Source organism: Toxorhynchites rutilus, chromosome 3, assembly GCF_029784135.1.
Source record: "Toxorhynchites rutilus septentrionalis strain SRP chromosome 3, ASM2978413v1, whole genome shotgun sequence".
In the NCBI taxonomy this organism is placed as follows: Eukaryota; Metazoa; Arthropoda; class Insecta; order Diptera; family Culicidae; genus Toxorhynchites; species Toxorhynchites rutilus.
In genome coordinates, this window is record NC_073746.1 from 23,377,144 (window position 1) to 23,401,416 (window position 24,273).

At 37.5% G+C, this 24,273-nt stretch overlaps 1 protein-coding gene across 2 annotated transcripts; it reads left to right on the forward strand.

Moving 5' to 3' along the window:
- The first annotated feature begins 721 nt into the window (after window positions 1-721).
- Window positions 722-22,767, forward strand: LOC129777722 (palmitoyltransferase ZDHHC23-B). 2 transcript variants are annotated; one of them, XM_055784165.1, is made up of 5 exons: window positions 722-997; window positions 15,541-15,789; window positions 15,858-16,421; window positions 21,496-21,571; window positions 21,648-22,767. In XM_055784165.1, the coding sequence occupies exons 1-5, from the start codon at window positions 834-836 to the stop codon at window positions 21,753-21,755; spliced, it is 1,161 nt and encodes a 386-aa protein (XP_055640140.1). In that variant the 5' UTR covers window positions 722-833; the 3' UTR covers window positions 21,756-22,767. The 2 variants fall into 2 exon arrangements, with proteins under 2 accessions (XP_055640140.1, XP_055640141.1); XM_055784166.1 differs by lacking the exon at window positions 722-997 and adding an exon at window positions 1,042-1,231.
- Window positions 22,768-24,273: the final 1,506 nt, after the last annotated feature.

The following is a 24,273-nucleotide window of genomic DNA, read 5'->3' on the forward strand; positions in this document are numbered from 1 at the left end:
CATTCGTCTCTAGTTGATATTGATCATCGTTTGGTTATTTATAGAACAGCAGCCCGATATTTCTTGCAGAGCAGAGCAGTTGTATGGATGAATCGATCTTATTTCGACCGTGAATCATTCTCCATCGCTGATGATGGTTGCGTGGACGTAGTTATTCTATAACAACACAAAGATGGTCAATTGAGGGCCCTGAACTTGAACTCACGATCGATCGCTTAGTAAGCGTGGCTACGAAAACCCCCCTACACACAGTTGTTAGAAATGAAAATACTCAAGGTTACACATGCTATGAAGTAAAATGTACGAATCATTGGTAGGGATGTACATTGCATCTGACATCAGTTTTACAAAGTTTTGGTAATATTCACAAAAAATGTGTACATTTTACAAATGTTTCGACTACTAAAGATTTGGTAGCTGCATTTACTAAAGTTTTTCTCCAGTGTATGAATAGCTATTCATGTTGGGTTCCAGCTAACATCCTATGTTATTCTTGGTACCGATATTGATGCCGCTGAACGAAAGAGAGAAATTCTGAGGGCAATGTAATGGACGAGGATAGAGAACCGTGGCGGATTTCGACTTGCTGTTGCTTATGAATGCTTCCATAAAAATTGTATGAGAGAATAATTAACGCAACGTGACGTGGTTGTTGAATGTGAATCGCACTTTATGCAATTCACTCAGTACCGCGCAATTTCATTGCAATCGTTTGTTTATGTTTTCCTTTACAATTTCTGAGTGAGACAACTCTCAAATGTTCTCTATTTTTTAATTTATGGTGAACCTTGACAACATTGATCTAAACAATTAACTAAACTTTAGTTGAAGCTATGCAGCTTCAGTCCGCGAACGTGAAAGATTATTTTTCTCAAACGTCGGCGGAAGCGGATACGGATCCACTGTGTTGCTGCGAGTATCGTGATCGGAATGACGACCGCAATCACATTTTAGCTTGCTGCTGCAATTGTGTCGACGCTGACGAATCCTTCGATAGGTTTGTTCTAGCCTGGATTGTGGTATTATTCTAGGATAATCTGGGAGGATACGCTTACATTTGTTCTGAAGCAAAGTGGATCGATGATATCATACATCTGGATAGTTACGATCTGGAACAGTTGTTTGGCAAAGCTGATATTGGGGACTAGTTTCATGTTGGTGTTTTGTATATCACTCATATGTGCGGTAGTCAGGATGCCGGGAATGCCCCCGAAAGCAGCGATGAGCGCTAGTAGGTTTTGATAGATATCAGTCATATTGCAGGGGGTAAATGGGGTAAATGTGTTCATTTTCTTCTTCATGCTGTGTGGATATATTAGGGATGTTCATTTATTTTTATCCACACAATCAACGAACTGTTTCTCACCATATACAATAGATTGCACTTCTGCCTATATTCATAAATTTCATTTTCCAAAGATTTCGTGTTAGCGGCCCTCCTATCACCTCCTGTGAGAGGCTGGATATTTTTTTTCTCACTATAAGGAATTAAATAAAAAAGTTGATGGGTCTGAGCCTAGGGACACGGACGGGATCTTGACATAGGACTGTGATTGTGTGTAGTAATTGCATTTAAATTAAGTTTTTCATTGCTAAAAATCTGTATTTTTTTCTCTTTTGATACATCAAATGGATGCCCTAGAAAAACCGTTGCCTGTATGTACTTGAATCCTTTAAACGGGTTAGATGGCAACGTGATAGAGATCGGTACCGCATTCTGTTCAAAAATGTACAAAAAAAATACCATTAAAGTCATTACCCTTTTCTTCTGTTTATTCAATCATGCAGAAGAAGACAAAGAGTCATCATGTATCAATTTTAAACACAAGTATAAATATTTAAGACCTACATAAATATAAGCCTGAGTCAAATCAATCTATGACTACAAAAATATATTATAGCATTATCTCCTTCGTTACCACGTTGTCCGGAACATTTTTTGTAATAATTTTATAGCCCTGTAAGATAGCGACTACTCAAGCTATCATAATCTGATTTACGTGGGTATACCCTTTCGATCTACTAAATCAGCAGCCATTTAAATTCATTTATTGCATTTTCACATAACCAAACAACATACTCGATATTATGACATCCTGGACCACAATCACACAAATTGTTAGTATTGAGACCTACGCGATAAAAACATGAATTGAGCACAAATTGATTGGACAACATACAATATAGTATAAAATTAATGCCTATTATCGGTAAATGGAGAATAATTCATCATACGCATCAACTCAGATTATGAGCTAACGCCCAAATTTAGGCAAAAAGATTGCCCGTTGCGTCGGGGAGGAAGCTGGAGTGCAATCGAAAAAAAACATACCTAATTAAATCTTCAAATTGTTAACTTTTTTTACTATATTCACTGTTCATGTTTCCAGCAAAAAAATTTCCTTTCTAATGATATATAACACAACATATGTCGCAATAACCGTTTTGAGTAATATGCGTTTGAAAACTCTTAATAAATCGTTACATTTTTCGTAGAGTGACCCCCCTATATAGAGATCAAAGACATATTCCTATGTCTAAATTAAATTCTACTTTTATATACAAAATACCAAAAATGTGCATAAAAAAGAATATAAAAAATATTTTGGCTCGATTATATACAGAATTCGAGTCTATACAGTGAAAAGAAATCGGATGCTGTAGATAATCGAGTCCGCTGTGTCTATATGAGAGCTCGGTTGAAATTATGTACTCTAAGGGTGGGTTTAGACTAGTGATATATTCATGTGAAGAAATATGATGAGATTTATAGAAATCGCATCAGCCGTTTACACTAGCGTGAACTTCTATAATGAATATATTCATATTTTCGGTGAATTTATTCACCTGAAGTAGAACTGCATCCAACTTTAGTGATTTCTCACCAGTGAGAAATTCACAAGCGTTTACATATGCTGAATTTATTCAAGTTATATATACCTCGAATAAGTGTATCATATTTATTCTCACCCGTTTACACCTATTTTCAGGTGTAATATCTATAGCTATAGATCTCCCTAGTGTAAACCCGCCATAACTCTTGACTGTTTGTTCATGTTGATGTTAAAAGCAATATGTACCAGAGAACATTGATAGAATTCTCCCTCAAATCATCAAACTTTTGTCAGTAAAAACAGCAATTGTAGTAGTATAGGTAAATCCACGTGTAAAAATGGGATAATAGTGTTTGTGAGAGAAGAGCAAAGCACACGTAAATTCCCTTATCAGACTGTGTGGCGCTTCATTGACACGAGTCTTTGAATACATTTGAAAAAAATAATAATTCAATACGTTCTTCCGCATAGTAACTCGATGTTGAAAATTCCTTAATAATTTCCTTCATTGATTGTATTGTTTTCACATATTCACGTTGGAGAGCCTTAACCCTTCTCTTCGTTGACCGTGGCATTTTGATTTAATGTAATACTTATGACAGACATACAGCTGTACTACCGTTGCACTTCGAAAATTGTATGTCTGTCACCATGTACAGCGCTAGAAGCATGCAAGCAACTCGGTACAATCGCTGTACCTGTACCGACCTATTTTACCGCTGTACATGGCTACAGTTGTACTGTGCGCAGCGCCATAGACGGTTTGTGGTGGGTAGCATAAACAAATCGAATCAAAACACTTGGTAAACATTCTTTTCATTGACTTTCTCTTGAGTCAATAACTCAGATTGGAAACTTGTTTGTTGTGTTTGATAGTTTAGACGCTAAATAAAAACCTTTTTAATTGAAATATGAGGTGAAAATTGGTCAATTTTCTGATTTTCAGTTTGACATGCGATACAATGCACAACCAAAGTATGTCTGTCATGCTACGGGGGTACCTGTACAGCGCTGTACACGTACAACGCTAGTACAGCTGTATGTCTGTCCCTGGTATAATACTTTTCTGTGTACTGTTTTTGAAAGCATAGGCAGTCGTGGCAGTGTTCCGAGCTCTGCAATACAATTTCCTTAACCAATGTTAAACTTGCTAAAACTTACATTATAGACCCATTAAACGTAAAAACAATAATTGTATTGATATTAACACAATTTTATTTTATTGATTTTCATGACATGAAACGCCATAACTCAGGAATAACATTTTATTGAGTGGTTTTTATAGTTGTTTCGATGATTTGGTCTGGCATCAGTGTCGAAAAAATAACGATGCTTTCGTCAATACAAAAAAAAACATGGCCGAAAATTGGAAAATGGATATTTAACTTCCAGAGCACTAGATCGAGTTTTCCGACGTTTTCCATTATACATTGCGACGGCAGATGAAAATTTGATATCTTGTGAGTGATCGATTAGAATTTGGTTGATATCACTTGATGAGAAGTGTACGAAAACGATCATTATCTTCACACTATTTCGCTAAAATGATTGGTTTTCGGGCGAGGGGTGAGGGAGGGAGGTGACCTTCGCCTTAAAGTGTAAGAATTGAACTACAGCCAGAATAAATTTGAACAAAATATCTCAAAAACCGTTGTTTGCGTGTGAATGCGTCCGAGCGAAGGAATATTCGCACCCATTTACGCATTCGACCTGGTGTTCCCGTGATGCAATCCAATAGCATCAGTTTCTGTTCTGCTTTCGCATGTAACAGTCATGAAAAATTGCCACAAGGTTATATAGACTTTATTTCGTTTTCACCGTGAAATGGCGCCCTCAGTTTCTATTCTGCGCATCGAGTGATCATGAAAAATCTTGTGTTGTTCTCACGAATCACATATCAAACATCTTCAGTTGCTTTTACAAGGCCACTCAAATTTCAACGGTTCGTTTCGGGACCACGAACAAGTTCGAAAGAGTTGAATTTTATGTTGATAACAATTCCATACTTATACTCATCCTCCCACACACTAAGAAGAAAAACTTTCAAAATATTCATTCATTAATTAAGAATTGATTCAGATGCAATTTCAAATAAATGATTACCGAGCCAACGGTTGTCCAACGTCTACCTTGCGGTAATATCACAGATATAACCCACTTCTTGTTTTTTTATCCCATCTGTTTAGTTTTATTATCAGGCTCATCTAGCAATTCAGCTCTAACAGAGCCGAATTTATCGTGTACATTTTTCTCATGTTGTATATTATACAGTAGCCATTTAGGCGTAAGAGTATCTGCTATCTCATTGATTCGCATTTTTATCTATCACACATTGCCGTTTAGGCGTTAGAGTATTCCTATTCTATCGATACACAACACATGCATTTTTCGGCGTAAGAATATTCGTATTGCTCGAATGTTCACAGTTGAACACAGCGAGACTGTTGATATGAGGCTTCCATTGTTGTGTTTATAAATAGCACCAATTACCAATGCAGCAGATCGATCGTATGTGGAGTGAGAGGCTGGGATCACTATCACATGATGATTGTTGCGTAGCTAGAATAACACACAAAGCACACAAAGATGACATTGATGGTTAGTTGAGGGCCCTGAGTTATAAGCTCATGATTGTTCGCTTAGTAGCGTTAGTTAGTTGGTCATCGGTTCTCAGAGGATTATGTATTCTCTCATTTGCCTCCCGGAATGACGTTAGATGGTGATAGAATCAAATTGGAAACTTTAGCTTGAGTCAGCGAGTGTCTCTGTAGAATCATTCGTTTTTCACTCAAATAGCAATCATTGAGCCTCGATCGCGGCAGTAAAGTATAGGTAGATAGTTGAAATCGAGTTGTTTCCTGTGCACTATTGCAATGGCATTTTTTGTTTCTAATATGGGATGATTTAAGCCAACGCAAAAGACCATATTTACGCATATTATTAGTGTGCGGGAAGGTAGATTCATGTGCATTGCCAATAATAAATGCGCTTGAATGCTGACAAGGATGAGAGTAGAAAGACAAATAAAATGATACATACACGCAGATTAAGTCTATTTTGACTCACTCGTTGTTACGGACAGCTGAGGCTTATCGCGGATCGAGTTACAGATCCATAAGATAAGCAATATTTGAGATTATATTTAGAAAAGACCTCCAAGCGAGGTATAGAAACGTTTAGAAAGGACCAATGTAAGGCAATTAAAAAGATGTAAGAGCTCAAGTGTTTTGTTAGGCTAGAAAACGCTTGTAGTTCGAAATTATTGCCGGTCATAAATTCAGAATGGACGAATATTTAAATAGCGTCCGGTAAACAATTTAATGCATGCATCATTTAGGATGCATTTTTATTACCCTTTTCCATCCCTAGCTGCGCTCAGCCAGATACACCAGCAGGGTGTAATAAAATAAAAGGATGTTATTTAGAGCGAAGGATGGAAAGGGGAAATCCAAGAATAAGATAGGCGCACCGACGAGGTGCTATAAACTTAAGGTATTTTCTTAGGGTAGTGCAGCCGTCTCAGACTGCACGTTACCATACGCTAGAAGAAGGGACAAGGAAGGTAGATGATCTAAACGAAACCGATATGTTATCGGTTTTCAAGAGAGAGAGAGGAGATGTTCCTCGTCAATCTTAGTTTAAGGAACCATGTATATATTGTGAAACTTTTGAATAAATTTTTTAGTATTGTAACAGAACTCACGCGAAAGCGTTAAAATTTTTCTTTCAATAGAGAAATTTTTCATGGTGGCTCCAGAGAGGAGCAGTGAAGATTTCCAAAGTGGAAAAAAGTGAAACTCGCGAACTCTTCTCGACAGTGGATGCGAGAAGTGATAATTCGCGAAAATTTATCGGCAGTGGATGCCAACAGTGTTAATCGCGAATAAAAAGTCTTTTTCAAAGTTAATTCGCGAACTCTTCAAATAGCAGTGGATGCCAAAAGTGAAACTCTTCTCGGCAGTGGATGCGAGAAGTGATAATTCGCGAAAATTTATCGGCAGTGGATGCCAACAGTGTTAATCGCGAATAAAAAGTCTTTTTCAAAGTTAATTCGCGAACTCTTCAAATAGCAGTGGATGCCAAAAGTGAAACTCTTCTCGGCAGTGGATGCGAGAAGTGATAATTCGCGAAAATTTATCGGCAGTGGATGCCAACAGTGTTAATCGCGAATAAAAAGTCTTTTTCAAAGTTAACTCGCGAACTCTTCTCAGCAGTGGATGCGAGAAGTGATAATTCGCGAAAATTTATCGGCAGTGGATGCCAACAGTGTTAATCGCGAATAAAAAGTCTTTTTCAAAGATAATTTGCGAACTCTTCAATCGGCAGTGGATGCCAAAAGTGTTTCTTTCAACCGAAATAAACATTGTGAATTGATTAAGAAACCGGCAGTGGATGCCAAAAGTGTTCCTTTCAAACGGAGACAAATATAAGTGAATTAACCAGCAAAAACCTTAAGCAGCAGTAGACGCAGCAGCACCAGCAGTAGCACCACCAGAGGTGACAACAACATCCGAGCCAGAAGGCCTCCCAGGACAAGGAGAGAATCGCCCAAGCACCAACACGGAAAGACGGAGATAGGACCGGATCAACAAAAAAGGTGTGATTTTTCCATTTTAGTTTAGTCATGTCTTATCAATTCATTAGGAATAAGAATGGCAATTGCCGCTTGTGCAATGAGCCTGATTCTAGGGACGATTTAGTCGCGTGCGATGAATGTGACCGATGGTTCCATTTGACATGCGCAGGCCTAAATAAAAAACCTAAACAAACAGAAAGATGGATATGCCCCAAATGCAAGACCATAGAGAACGAATTGTTAAGACTTCAAAAAACACAACCAACACCAATAGAAGAGATGATGAATATCCATAGAGAATCTATGCGGGCTCTAGTAGAAACTCTTAAAATTAAGAACGAGGGTAGAGAAGAAACCCCTGATTCAAATAGACTGTTACACCGGCAATCTCTCTTAGACCTCCCCTATTTTGATGGGTCATATAAGATATGGCCTAGATTTAAAATAACGTTCGAAGAAACTACCCTTCAAGGAAACTTTTCCGATTTAGAAAATATAAATCGTTTACAGAAATATCTCAAAGGAGACGCGCTGAAATTAGTGAGCGCTCTTTTAATCGATAAAGCTAATGTTCCAAAAATAATGGAAAAACTAAATCTACGGTTCGGAAATCCCGAAACCATTTATTCGAATTTATTGAAGGAAATGCTAAATGCGAGGAATCCACATTTTGGATCACCCCAAACAATGATTGATTTTGTAACATCGCTTGATTGTTTCGTGACAAATATAAAAATACTAAAACACGATGAATATCTCAATGATCCTAGATTGATTCGTGATTTAGTTTTAAAACTTCCAAACGACTTGCATCATCAATGGATCAAGTTTGTAGCTGATACAAAGAAAACAAGAGATATAATTGATCCATTTATACCGACGCTAGAGGACCTTTATAATTGGTTAAAACCTCAAGAAGAGTTGGCCACGATGCTACAGTCGGAGAGGAAAGAAAAACCTCATAAGAGCGGATATTTGAATACACATGCTGTAAAGGAACAAAAATATAGGCCGAAGCGCCTACCAAAGTGTTTCGCATGCCGAAACGAGCATAAGACATCAGAATGTTCAATTTTTAAAAATATGAACGTTCAACAAAGGAGTGATTTTATTTTTAAACACAGGCTATGTTTAGCATGTTGTAATTATACAAACCACATGGCAAAAGATTGCAGGATCGCAAAGCCTTGTGGAATCGATGGATGCAAACTTAGACACCACGCATTACTGCATAGAGCAACTCAGAGAGATGCTAACCTTAATAATACAGAAAGCGTTAATTGTCATGTAAATAAAGAGAACAAAATACTGTATCAAATCCTTCCAGTTACATTGGGCTGCGGAAAAAAGGAAATTAAAACTTTCGCATTTTTAGACCCTGGGTCATCAGTAAGTTTGATTCACGCTGATATTAAAAATAAACTTGGAACACAAGGGCGTAACAACCCCTTAACGCTGGTTTGGACTAATGGCGAAACTCAGCAAGAACTAGATAGTGAAGAAATTTCCCTAAGTATACAAGGATGCAATAATCAACGTTATAACATACATAATTTGAGGACTGTGTCGGAATTATCTCTTCCCTCACAGTCAATGAATATTCATGAATTACGACGAGAATACAATCACTTAGAAGATATAACTCTCGAAGGATATGAAAATGCTATGCCAAAAATACTGTTAGGTTTACCGCATTCGTTTTTGATAAGCGGTAGGGAGACGCGATCAGGTAAATTTAATGAACCAGTCGCACAGAACACTAAACTCGGATGGGTTTTGTTCGGGCAAACTAACGAACATAAAAAATTGAAAGGACACGTGCTGATGAACGACGAAATTGATTCATCAGATTATTTCAATAAAATGATGGAAAATTATTTTAGCCTAGAAGATTTCGGGATAAAAGTACCTGTAAAAACCTTGATGTCTAACGATGAAAAAAGATCGATTGATATCATGAATTCCACTTTGAAATATGAAGAAGGAAGTTATGAAATTGGGCTGCTTTGGAAACAGGAGGATGTACAATTTCCGCATAGCTATCAATCAGCCATGAACAGACTACGTGGTCAAGAATCAAAAATGCGTAAAAATCAATGTCTACGTAAATGGTATGTTGAGAAAATAAAGGAATATGAAACCAAGGGATACGCTAGAAAACTCACTCCCACAGAACAGCAGCAACGTGATCCAAAAATATTTTACTTACCGCACTTTACAGTTGTGAACCTAAATAAACAGCCCATAAAGCCACGGCTTGTTTTTGATGCCGCTGCTAAGGTTAAGGGAGAGTCCCTAAACACGAATTTATTACAAGGCCCGGATGCAACGACGTCGCTATTTGGAGTGTTAATACGATTTAGAGAAGGAAAATTTGCGATAACTGGAGACATCAAAGAAATGTTTCATCAAGTTAAAATAAGAAAGGAAGATCAAAATGCCCAAAGGTTTTTATTTAGGGAAAACTTTGACGAAGATCCCGACGTGTATGTGATGCAAGTGATGACCTTTGGAGCTACCTGCTCGCCCGCATGCGCACAGTTTGTTAAAAACACAAATGCTGAGAAATTCAGAGAAAGTCATCTTCAGGCAGTAGAGGCCATTCAAAACAACCATTACGTGGATGACTACCTAGATAGTTTCGACGATTTAGAAAATGCCTCAAAAATTGTGAACGAAGTTATTACCATTCACAAATATGGGCACTTCAATATCAGAAATTTTATATCCAACAGTAATGAGCTATTGGGACAAATCCCGGAAGAAAATAGAACGGAAGTTAAAGAAGACTTATTAGGAAAATTTGAGGAATCATATGAAAAAGTACTCGGAGTGTATTGGGATACAAAAAAGGATTTTATTCGCTACAAGGTGGATATTCCTGTTACACAGGAGTTTACGAAACGAAAACTGCTTTCACAAAGCATGAGTGTTTACGATCCACTTGGTTTATTATCACATATAACAATTCAATCTCGAATTCTAATGCAGGAGCTCTGGAAAAGTGGAATAACATGGGATGAACAATTAAACCCAGCACTAAAGAAAAAATGGGAGAACTGGCACACAAAACTGGAAGAAGCAAGAGCAATAAGAATACCACGTTCATATGCCAATTCTTCTCACCCAAAAGAACGAGAACTACATGTCTTCGTTGATGCATCTGAGAATGCTTATGCAGCAGCAGTATACTTAAGGAGTGTATATGAGTCACACATTGATGTCAATATCGTGGCTGCCAAGGCAAGAGTCGCACCAACTAAAATGCTTTCCATACCACGACTCGAATTACAAGCCGCTGTATTAGGAAGCAGATTGGCTAAGACAGTAAAAAACGAGCTACGTCTATCAATAGATAGAGTAGTATTTTGGTCAGATTCCAAAACTGTATTAGCATGGATTCGTTCAGAACCACGCAAGTACAAACAGTTTGTTGCCTTACGGATAGGAGAAATATTAGAAACCACATACGTAAACCAGTGGAAATGGGTGAATAGTAGGAATAATCCAGCGGATGAAGCTACGAAATTATCAAATAGTAATTCAATCTGGTTTACAGGCCCACAGTTCTTATATGATAATGAAGAAAACTGGCCAAATGAAGTTCAGAGAAGCGACACTGACGAAGAATTAAGACCACTGCACACTATTCAATCGAAAGAGTTTAGTGGTCTGAAAAGCATTCACATAAATTGGTGTTCGGATTTTGTGAGATTGAAGCGTTCTGTTGCAATTGCATTCAAATATATCGATTGGCTGAAATCAAAATGCAGGAACCAAAGCTTCAATAAAAATATTGACAAGGAGGACCTGGATTATGCTGAGCTCGTTTTAATATATAAGGCTCAATGGGAGTCATATCCCAAAGAAATGGAACTCTTACAAAATAAAATGAAAATTCATAAGGGAAGTGAAATTCGAGCACTTAGCCCGGAAATTTGCACGGATGGAATAATGAGATCAAAGGGACGTATTGAGAACGCTAACTGTTTACCAACTTCAGCCAGAACACCTATCATTCTGTCCTACAAGCATTATGTGAGCACTTTGATATTACGTCATTATCACGAAAAATATCGACATAAAAACCTGGAGACTGCCATAGCGGCAGTGCGACAAAAATTCTGGATAACAAACATCAGAGTTGCTATTAAGACAGTTAGAAGGAAGTGCCAATTTTGTAAAAATATGTCTGCGGAGCCAATTCCTCCAATGATGGCAGCCCTACCACGTTCTAGAACTACACCATATTGTAAGCCATTCACGTATACAGGCACAGATTATTTCGGCCCTTATGGCGTGTCTATTGGAAGACGCACTGAAAAACGTTGGGGATGTTTGTTTACTTGTATGACAACAAGAGCAGTACATCTCGAATTAGCACAAGATATGAGCTCAGACTCTTTTATTATATGTTTCCGAAATTTACAATATCGTAGAGGTAAAGTGCAAGAGTTGTTCAGCGACAATGGAACTAATTTCATTGGAGCAAGAAACGAATTTGAGAAAATTCTTAGAAGGCTATCAGACGACGGAGTCAAATGGCATTTTAATCCTCCCGCTTCACCGCATTTCGGTGGAGTATGGGAAAGAATGGTGAGAGAAGTTAAAAGCCTTTTACCTCAAAAACAAGAAACCATACCAGAGTATGAACTTAGAACCATACTAACCGAAGTTGAATTCCTCATTAACAATCGCCCGTTAACGCATATTCCTTTAGATACAGAAGACGATGAGGTTTTAACTCCTAATCACTTTCTGTTAGGTTGCGCTGGTGAAGCTGTCATTACGATCGACGACGTTTCCAAAGCAGAAGCAACTCGTCAACACTGGAAAAGAGCGCAATCAATTGTTAAGGGATATTGGAATCGGTGGATAAAAGAATACCTCCCAACCCTAACTAAAAGAAATAAATGGTTGGAGAAGACTAAACCTATAAAGGTAGGGGATATCGTGGTTTTTGCCGATGAAGAAAAGAAAGGTAAATGGCATAAGGGCAAGGTGATAAGAACAACAACTAATATGGATGGGCAAGTTAGATCCGCTACCGTGGAAACAATTAAAGGTGAAATTACTAGACCAGCTGTAAAATTAGCAGTATTAGATGTAAGTAAGAACAATGAAATCGAGAGCTCAAAAGATACCACTATTTCCTCACCACCTCTTAACTTTGTTGGAGTAATTAAAAGTGCCCCAGGGAGTAAAGAGGAAATTAAGGGACCGCGAAATCCTCAAGAATGGGGAGTAAGAAAAACGGTTAACATCGAGCATGTAAAAGAGCTGGCGTCAAAATTGAAACCGAAGCCACAAACAAAAAAGAAAGTCATAGGTAAAATAAGACCATATACCGGCACGATACAAAAGGCTATCGTAACCGCAATGGCAATTCTAGTACTGGTAAATTTGACAAATGCCGTCAACATCCAGCCTATTGAGGAAGGGGGTTTAATGTTTGATCATGTTGGGTCATGTATAGTAAAGCGAGGAATTTGGAGGACAAATATTGTATCCAACTTAATTCCTAACGACGATATTTCTATGCTAGACTCTATTCATTCGAACTTAGAAAGAACCTTGAAGTTCATGGGGAATGTAACTCAAGACAGCGCTTTGACAGAACTTGTAATGTCGATAGAACGACAATGTAACAATGCAAAACAAGAAATAAATTTTTTATCACGATCAAAAAGGAGTCGTGGAATACTTGGGTTTTTGAAAGACCTGTTATTTGGGAGTAATGATGTGGAAGACGAAGTACAGTCTTTGCGTATTCACGAAGAGCAAAAACTTCATGATATCTCACAAACCATGAGACTATTGAATCAAAGAAGCAAAAATATGGGAGATGAATTAAGCGTAAGAATTCGTAGACTAAATGAAGGAATGTTATCTTTGAAGGGAAAGTATTCCGAAGAAAGAACTAATATATTCGCAAGAAAATGTTTTGAGACCACAACGTTAGCTTTGCAATTGATTGATGGCATAACTCGAAAATACAGGATAATTAAGACTCACCCTTTAGCCGAAAATGAAATGCAAAAGGCAATTCAAAATATAAAGAAGCAATTACCAGAAGGATACTCAATCCTTAGAGACCCACTTGCAGTTAAATACAACATTAAAATTGAAAATGGAACAGTAAATATAATAATGGAAAATGTAATTATTAATAAGGAAAACTTCGAAGTATTCAATGTAATCCCTATTCCTGAAAATGGAAGTGTTATAAAAATAGATCACCATGTAATAGCAATTAATAATAAACATGAATTTTTTTACCCAGATGGAAATTTAATAAAGCTTAATGAAAGTCATTATGTGGTAAATCAGCCAGAATTAACCAGAGTTCCAGATTGCATAGCTGGAGCATTACTTCATGAAACGATAAAACAAAAATGCTCAACAAAGATGATGGAAGAACCATACACCATGTTAACAAAATTGAATAAGATCAACTCTATATTGTACACAACGAGCGACCCTAGCAAGATAATAATCCATTGTAATAATGTAGCCATGTCACCGCCTTATAAGAACGCGATCATAGAACTGTTCCCAGATTGTAAGATCCTAACAGAAAAAACTATTCGTTATGCCCAAATATCTGGACATAACGGGGAAGCTAGAATATTTTTTAAACCTATTCAGAAACTACCATATGTACTAGAAAAACCAAACATAAATGAAAATTTGAATACAACTATCTCGAGTAGAAATCCATATGAAAAGGTAGATATAAAGGATACAGTAATACCTGAAGACGATTTTATAAAAAAGAAACACGTATATACATTTGGAGGTACCATAACTGTTATTTCAATGATTATAATAGTAGGAATTTACGTATACATAAAATTAAAGAGAAGAAGTAATAGACAAAATAATAGAAGAAATGATGATCCGCCTTCGTTATTAGACATGATACGGCTAAATAGAGTTCAGGAAGAATCAAGAAATATTCCTATTATTTTAAACCGTGATAGTTGTCTATAATTGAGTAAATCTATGTAGTAGATTTACGGAGTCCGGAATGTTACGGACAGCTGAGGCTTATCGCGGATCGAGTTACAGATCCATAAGATAAGCAATATTTGAGATTATATTTAGAAAAGACCTCCAAGCGAGGTATAGAAACGTTTAGAAAGGACCAATGTAAGGCAATTAAAAAGATGTAAGAGCTCAAGTGTTTTGTTAGGCTAGAAAACGCTTGTAGTTCGAAATTATTGCCGGTCATAAATTCAGAATGGACGAATATTTAAATAGCGTCCGGTAAACAATTTAATGCATGCATCATTTAGGATGCATTTTTATTACCCTTTTCCATCCCTAGCTGCGCTCAGCCAGATACACCAGCAGGGTGTAATAAAATAAAAGGATGTTATTTAGAGCGAAGGATGGAAAGGGGAAATCCAAGAATAAGATAGGCGCACCGACGAGGTGCTATAAACTTAAGGTATTTTCTTAGGGTAGTGCAGCCGTCTCAGACTGCACGTTACCATACGCTAGAAGAAGGGACAAGGAAGGTAGATGATCTAAACGAAACCGATATGTTATCGGTTTTCAAGAGAGAGAGAGGAGATGTTCCTCGTCAATCTTAGTTTAAGGAACCATGTATATATTGTGAAACTTTTGAATAAATTTTTTAGTATTGTAACAGAACTCACGCGAAAGCGTTAAAATTTTTCTTTCAATAGAGAAATTTTTCACTCGTTATTTTGTTTCGTGCGATCCTTCCAAAGGAGTATTCATGGATTGAATGTTGTTTTCCACTCTTTGTTTTGTTATATTCACTCTCAGTCCCGAATGAAGATTGTCGGGTAGTGTAAAATGATTCATCGTGCAATTTCACGATTGCTTGCTGCATTTTTTTCGCCATGATTATTCCAAGCAGATACAAGTGTGATTTATAATTAGGTGTGGAGAAATGAGCGAATGAACTTTTCCATACTTGACTAACACATAACACATATTTTATTAAAGTTAACATCGACACTGCTTGCACATCCCTCGAGCGTAACGAAAAATTGAGCACCTCCGCATTTGCCGCATAGGCTGGAAGTTGACCGCATTTGTTATTGATTTTTTCCTTGTGTGTCGTCGACTTTCGTGGCGGCTTGTCGTACATTTCAGTTTCATTTCTGGTCGTCCAATTTCGGTGGAAAAGCAGCGCGGCATGCTGCTGACTTTTCAGGACCGCCTCCGGATTCCCTGGCGGGGCGGTGCCAAGCAGATAACCGTGGACAATGTCCTGCCGGTTGTGCTGCTGGTTAGCCTGCAGCTCCTAGCTGCCCTGGATTTCTACTGTAGTTTGGTTATTTTTACCTTTATCCCCGTGCTGCTGGCCTATCTCAAACGGTTCCTGGGACGTGTACTGCCAAAGTGAGTAACATATTTGTTATACCTTCGGGGAGTGTGTGTGTGTGCTCACTGTTATGCTATCATTGCAGGACGAAATTCTTCTCATTGTGGCTCTTTTGGAGTGGTATATACTTGCTGATACTGTTCGAATCAACCGTGCCACTGTTGGAATTGTTACCGGAGGAGAATGCGGCTTTCGTACTGCTGATGTCCCTGTCATTTTTCTGCTTCTATAAAACTAATCAAAAAGCAACCCTCAACTATGTTAATCAAACGCCATACAAAGAGGAACAGTTGGCCAACGGCGATTCCCAGACGGCAATCCTGATCTCCGATCGGGAGGATTCGGATGAAGGTGACGGCCGGTTGGCATGCCAAACCTGTCGCAGATATGTTCCCCCGCGGACCTATCACTGCAAGGTCTGTGCCACATGTATCGTTAAGCAGGATCACCACAGCGTGTGGTTAAATTGCTGCGTGGGACGGGCAAATCATCGTTTCTTCCTGGTTGGTTGCTTTTGCTCGCTGTTGGCACTGTGGCTGTTTGCCAACCTTTCACTGACATCTGTTTGCCATCCGACGCCAATATTCACCCTGTTTGGAGTGACGGTTATGCTGCCAGATGATTGCACCGACATATATTTCCAGTATGAGTGAGTATTGATTGATGATTGCATCGTTTCTATCGTAGAGTTTGTTTGAACCCTGTTTGTTCGCCAAATAATCCGGCAAGTGTGTTGAGAGAGGTGACGGGTGTCAACACGACACAGAACAACATATGACATTAACATTTTTTAGCCCATGTTCGATATCAATTTCTAGCAAACTATTTTTTTTTGTTGCGACTTCAATGTGTTTTGATGCGATTGCAGGTGATCCAAAATGTAGGGCTCATTTGCATAATTGCTGATAAAATAATTGATGTTGGAGGAAGAATTTGAATTAATGCACAGGATTGCAATTTTATAACGTTGTTGGGTAGCGCTCAGGAGTACCGCTAAATTCTTCTGCTATGACATTTCTCGCGTTTCTTCTATTTGGTCGTAGCATTAAACACGTTCCGAACACAAACATTTTAAGTGAGTGAATGCCATAAAAACATTTTTTCAGATATGAAGCATTTTCGTGAAATCACTGTTCGATTCTTTGGAACGAAGCATTACATCCGATTCATTTCGTGCTATGATCTCCCACTCTTCTGGGCTAAAGTTCAGGAAATATTTCCAATTATTTGTCTGCATATGACAAATACACTAAGCTAGAAGTAGACAAACGGATTCTTTGTTATGTCAGAAGGAAAGCTTGTAACTGAATTTTATCTGTAGATGTAGCTGAATTAATGTAAGAATTCCATAGCAATTTAATAAAAGTTTGGATATTGTGCTCGAATTTTATTTCACAGCATAAGTGAGCCACAGCTCCTCATAGCGAATGCAGTGTTTAAGAAAATCATTCTCTATCTGACTGACTGACTGACTGACTTGGAGGCGGTTTTGGAATGTTAAAATTTGAATGAAAATTATTACATCGTGTTATTTGACGTTCCTAAAACGCGTAGTGCTGACTCGTACTTAATCATTTAGTTATACATTTCCTAATATTGCTAATATAATTATCTTCCACGGGAAATTTATCAAACCCAATTATCTGTCTTAGTTTTTTTATCAGCATCCGAAAAAGTCTATATTTTTTAATGCAAAAGATAAAAAATTAAATAATTCGAAAACAGGTTTTCCATTAGAACCTCATTACGATGTTCTCTGGTTGGACAACAACAATAATTAGAAAAATTTGGAATGCTCGTAAAAACAGAATTGCTTCAGCCAAATCTTCCTTCGTGGAGGCTCAAAGATCTGATTTCATAATTTTCAAAGCAGAGAACAGCCCTTTTACGCTGATTTGAGTTAGTGACAACGCAGTATTCGTTCGTGCAACATCCACGGTGAGCTCAGGAAACGTTGGAATTTTGACGTAGAATTACGGAATTGTATTATTCAATCCGTTTGTTTATCATTTTGGATATTCACCCTCATTCTTGTTTTTGAACTGGGCTCTCTCTTCGCCTGGACTTATCTTTAACAGGGCGTTAACTGGGGTGCAAAGTAGATATGTATCAATAATAGACGTTATCTTCAATTTGAATTATTGCTTCTGCTGTTTTGCAGTCCAGTGAGCGAGTTAATTTTTGGGTTAATTTTTCAGTCCAATTAACGAACGATCCCTGTATGGGTGACACACGTTGCTTTAATGAAATCTTGCATTAAATTAAAGTGATGCATGAAACTTTGCATCTGACAACTTCAACATGTTTACGTTCGAAAAAGGTGAACGCTTGAACGGATTCGTACGAAAACAAGAATATCTTTTTCGAAATTGTTCGAACGAAAGTCAGATACGGCCGTAAACAAGAATAAGAGTGAAGTTTTCTATCGATTGACGCATATATTTCTGCGAAAATTGTTTCCTATACCTATACAAGGTCATAGATTCTGGTATACGAAATATTGACCACAAATCATATTGGCCATCAAATCATCTTTTTATAAAATTTCTTTCCTAGTTTTATTCAGCTACTGTTAAGTAGCTACAAATTACACAAACAGGTTATTTGAAATGACCTACATTTGCCTTCCAGCATAGCTGGAGACGGTGACCATTCATCGATTGCAGCACGCTACAAATACTACTTCAATAGGAAAGTTGTTCACTACATGGGTGAGGGCGTACTAGAGCGACTCAATAAATGGGGGACGAGTAGAACAAGCCATAGCCTCTAACCAGCGTGATACACGAAACTGCGGGTAATTCCAAGTGGTTGCAAAGTGCGATAGATATCACCATTATCCATGCCACAGTTTTCGAGCCCACCTATCACAAAACGATTTTCGACGTGTCCCCACATGATTGTAAGCAACTGATACTACAAATTCATTTCGCAAAGATGAACTAAAAGTAACAACTGTCAAATATCTAAAGAGAAGGATTAGATACGTCTATTGCTGTTTGCGTGTAAAATACGTTTGCTCATGTACCAGTATGTATGACTATACTATTTAGAAAAATGGCAAAGCTTAAATCGCAATAGTTTCTCTCTCCTCTCTTATTGCCCGTACAACGAACGCTGTGTTTGATTCGTGTATCACGTATACGTTTGTATCTTTCGAAGGAAAGAAGCTCTACTCCATACTCCTCCTTCACTTGGTTTGAGAAAGGCAATCCACTCCCGATCGACGATCGCGAGCAACGATGACCATCAAACGAAAAGTTGTGTGAATTCAAATCTGGGATGGCTTATTTATACCAAAGAAGTTGAAAACGGACAGAAACGAATGTATTAGTTGCTCGTTATTGATGGTACGGGTAGGGTTAGCGCACGAATCGGCAGAACAAATTTATGGAAAAAGGGGAATTCATCCAGTTTTCATCAATTTTTCGATTCGATTGTTATGCAAATCATCCGAATTCGTTTGCGGTGGACATAGTTATTAACGTTAATTTTATTTCATAAAAACATGTCCTATTTTCTGATTTGGCACCCTTCCTGAAAGACGTAGTTCTACGCCAAATCAGCAAGTTCTGACGCGACCCTCTTCGATTCTACTGAAACTTGGTACAAATGAAAGAAGCTACCCAAAATCACAATTTTCATTATCATATGACCAATTTTGTTGGGGGCCTCCGTAGCCACATTGGTTGCGCGTTCGCTTAGTAAGCGATCGATCGTGAGTTCGAAACTCAGGGCCTTCATTGACCATCTTTGTGTTGTCATAGAATAACTACGTCCACGCAACAATCATCAGCGATGGAGATCGATCCACGGTCGAAATATGATCGATTCATCCATACAACTGCTCTGCTCTGCAAGACACATCGGGCTGCTGTTCTATAAATAACTCAACATTGATCAATCAACTGTCTCCGCTGTCCGGTCTAACATGATAATGGAAGAACAGATAGAAAACTCTTACGCCTAAATGGGCTGCTACTGTGTAAATGTGTACCATATGGAATGGTATAGAAGGAAATACTCTAACGCCGAAAAATGGCAACTGTGTAATGTGCTAATTATGGATATGATAAATATGTGACATGTACACGATTAAAATTCGGCTCTGTTACAGCTAAAATGCCAATGAGCCTAAAATAAATAAATGGGACAAAAAAAATATGACCAATTTTAATTACGACTGATTGTTTATAAGGTCTTTCTTTCAAAAAATCGTAACTCAAAATTCAGATGTCTGATTGAAATGTGATGTTTGACAAAGTTGATGAAAAATAAATGAACCGTTTAGGAAAAATGACATTTGAAATGTACTGTTAAAAATCTTTCCCAAAAATTAAATTCAATAATTAAAACCTTTATATCTCAAAACAACCCCCTTTCGATATTATTTTTTTATATTTTTATTGGAAAGTCCTTCCAATTTTACAAAGTTTAACGTACAGTGGTGCCGTGGTAAATTCACCAAAATAGGGATATAAATTTTTGAAATTTCAATATTTTGTGAAATCGTATTCATTGATAATAACTAACATAAAAATGTATTCTAAATGCGATTCTACATTAAAAACTATATCAAAAGTTTTTTCATAGGACTAAGATATAACCATAGTGAAAATAATGTTAGTGAAATTTCTATACGATGTCGAAACCTTAGTCGTAATATTCAGCAGCAGTATGCATTTTCTAATATTTCACGAACATGATTTTAATTATATTAAACTTCGTCCCGCCCAAAAATTAATTTTCGTTATCACATCCACGTTTTCTTACTAAGCGCACGTTTATGGGTCCAATCGCAGAACTGTTCATTGATTGATCTTCTAATTTACCCTTCAAAATTACCTTTTACTATAAAATTCCTAGTACTATCAGATTATTTTCAGACACAATTCTCGTTCAAGATTTTTCAACAATTTGAAAATAACATGTCTCTATCTAACATGATATAAATGTTTGATACAGAAAATATGATAGAATAAAGACAGCCCCAAATCGGACAATTCCTTTTTCGAGTTCTGCTCTTATCATGCACATTCGGTGATCCATTTTTATTTATCTAGATGAAAGACGATATAGACGATGCGTTTTATCACATTAAAATCCACTTTCGAACGAAGATCAACTTCGTTAGCGCAAACATCAAATGAACTAACAACGCTTGTCAATATGTAATTATAGAACATATGCGAATTGAGTTTTTTGAATTTTCCCATTTTACTTCAGCGTTTTCCGAAAATTTCCAATTCTCTTTTCTTTTCAAATATCTGTATTATTTTCATGGGATCCCCTCTCCATTCCAGAAGTGGTAGGGATGTTATACCATAATAGAAACATTTCTCGTACCCAAAAACCATCACATTTCAAATTTGGCTCCATTTGCTTGATTGTTTCTCGAGTAATGCAGAAATTTGTGTTTCATTTGTATGGCAGCCTCCCCTTAAAGAAGGGGGAGGAGTGTCGAACCACCATAGAAACGTTTATCGATCCTTAAAACCTGTATATGCTAAGTTTGATACCATTTGCTTGATTAGTTCTCGAGTAATGCAGAATTTTTTGTTTCATCTGTATGGCAGCCCCTCCTTAGAGCGGAAATGTATCGTAAGGGGTAAAATCCCAGCTCAAGACATCTTTTGGATTCGACGACCAATACTTAACAATACTTAAAAAGATAATATAACCAAAATAAAACAATTGTTTTTTTCCACTTTAATTTATTTTAGCGTTGCACTATGCTTCACTGGTGCCGTCTACGCCCTTCTGATGTCGCTGTTCATCCTTATCTCTCTACTGAAACAGGTAAGTTTTGCCAGTCCAGCGCATCAATTTTGTCGAGAACTTACGTTCTCCGTTTATCTCTTGTCAAACCCCTCAGTCCTGCTTGATCTCCCGTGGTTTAACCGGCACGGAATGGCAACGGGGCGAGCATATCAACCGGCGAAATTGTCTCTTTAACTGGAAACTGTTCTGCATGGGACAATAAATGCATTCTATTACTAGAGTATCGTTATGATCATTATATTATGAGATATCCAAATAGATACGTATTTTTAACCGTTTTAAACTGCAAGTATGTAATGCCCAGAATATAGCAACAATATACTACGAAAAGAATTCTCGCCTTCGAATTAAAAGTAAACCTTGTGAAGGTGAACGAACATGGAAAACAGTTGGGTTTTCTGTTTCATGTTTTCCTGCTCCTGCGATAACTATTTATTAAACGATAACTATAAGGTCAGTCATATATATATATAGTAAGTTTAGGTCAAACTAGCTCGTAAGTAGTACCTTTTAAAATAATCCTTTTTGCTCTTAAAACAAACAAAACGAACAATAACGGCAACAAGAAAACATAGAACTATTTATCCGCTACATAAATACTCATCCATCAGCGATGAACGAATGATAGAAGGCCCTCCTTTTTAGCAAGGAAAAATACAAGAGTCAAATTAGAATTGTTTTAATCAGATGAATCGCTGATGCTCAAAGATACAGCGAACAAAAGTAGACTGATAAAGTTTAGCGAAGAAGAAGGAAACTTCGCAATTTTATCCTTTCAACACTCGTAACCAATATCATATATTACTTTATCGAACCTAATCTATTCAATATATTTAAAACGTCATCCATAGCACAAATATATACTTATTTCATCGGTGCTCTTTTTGGGTGTAACACCAAAAATTAATTAGCTTAGGTTTCTCGAAAATAATGCATTTATAACCTTGTGTTCCAGCATATTCGGTAGCACGCAAATTCCTTCCTATATTTCCCCTAAAAATAAGTGCACCGTTCAGTAAAAGTCTTAACTATCAATTATCTGTATTCTCTGTCACACAGTTATTTCAATGAATAACGGAAAGATCAAATTGAAAGGATCAAACGCCACTGCTTGGGCCTGATCGGGCCCGATCGGGTCATTCAAATCAAACCAAAAGTAACAAAGTCAATGTCATACTTATTAATAATTTATGCGCCCATTATCGACACTCGAATCGAATGGTGTTCTTTTCTTGTATATCACATGCCCTTCATTCCTCGTCGATTGATAAAAAAAATTATAAACCCTAAACACAGAACACGCAGAAAAAATGGAAGATTCCGAATGCTTATAACTCGAACTTTTTCTAACACTCTGGCGTCCGGCGACACCACAGTGGTTACGTGCGCATAGTATCTCAGTTGCCGGCAACAGCACTTTACTGCCCATGTTTGCATAGGAGACGTAATCACCAACACCATTAGTGTTGGAAAAACGCAATTTTGTTGTTTTTTCAATTTTCAATGAAACAATGTGTCCAGTTGAAGGATATTATCGACAAAAAGAGGGCGTAGAAGATTTTGCGGGTCAAAACATAATTTTTCCATTAGGAAAACGCTTACGTCTATTTTTGCGGACAATCAATCGTTTTAATGAACATTTGTTCGCATAGCTAGACGTTATCACCAGGTTGCTCTGCCTGTAGTGTTAGTATTTACATTTCCGATAATCAATGTTTGCCAATTGATCCATTCACTGAAAAAATCGCTTTCGTTCGGTCAAATATGATCTTACAGAAATCATTTCCCCCAGCGACATTCTTTTGTTGTTACGTGCTACAGATCACGACACAAAAGAGAACGAGACAACTCTGCATCAGTTCGCACTTCATGATACACCAACACGCAAGTAAAACCGTCATGTACGCTTCCGGTGCAGAAAGTTTATTTTTTTATTTTTATTTTTCTCTATTATAGTGGCTTTCAACACATTTCGACTTGTTCGTCTTTTTTGCTTCCATTTTTGGAAGAATGTCGGGAGTGAGAATTGAACTCGTGATCTCTGCGTGAGAGGTATGGATGTTACCAATGCCAAAATATATCGGACAAATTGCGTATAGATGCACCGATTATGTTGTAGCAAACAGGATTGTCGACCTCGAGGTTTTTAACAGGAAGTTTCATATTTATATCCCTTCTCGAGATGTGTAGACAGAAGCCGTAGTCTCCAATGTGAGTCTGAATGTCGAAGAACTGAAAAAAAGCATCGGGTTGTTTTAAAAACTCGATAATTGGAGAGCTTGTGAAGATTCTGGATGTTAGGCAACTGCATGCAGCATCTTTGGAAGACAACCAAATAGTTTATAAGCCTTCACGCTCGTTTCCGGTGACTTTCGCAGGTTCTGTTCTCCCGAACTATGTGAAAGTAGATAGCATTTTTTCTGGTGTGATATATGTGGTGAAAAACACAGTGATAAATCCTATTTTCGGTTTTGTGAACTCAAGCATCGGACTCTGATTCTGATGAGGGTCAAACTACGGTTGCACTAGAATCTTTGATAATGGATGAATAATCAAGAAGAAAATTCTCTTCACCAACGGTGCAGTAAGGGTTCTACACCCAGAGAAGAGAGAAATAAAAAACGCTGCTGCTCGATCATCTCATAGTCGCGTCTAATCGAGGATTGATATCTTTTCCGGGTCGTGCACCCGTGGCCGAGTGGTTAGCGTCTCACATTATT

Bases quoted from the DNA above. Each gene is read 5' to 3' on its own strand.
- LOC129777722 (XM_055784165.1), top strand. From the start codon at position 834: ATGCAGCTTCAGTCCGCGAACGTGAAAGATTATTTTTCTCAAACGTCG. The intron at 998-15,540 runs GTTTGTTCTAGC...CGTACATTTCAG, and splicing joins GCTGACGAATCCTTCGATAG to TTTCATTTCTGGTCGTCCAA. The intron at 15,790-15,857 runs GTGAGTAACATA...CTATCATTGCAG, and splicing joins CTGGGACGTGTACTGCCAAA to GACGAAATTCTTCTCATTGT.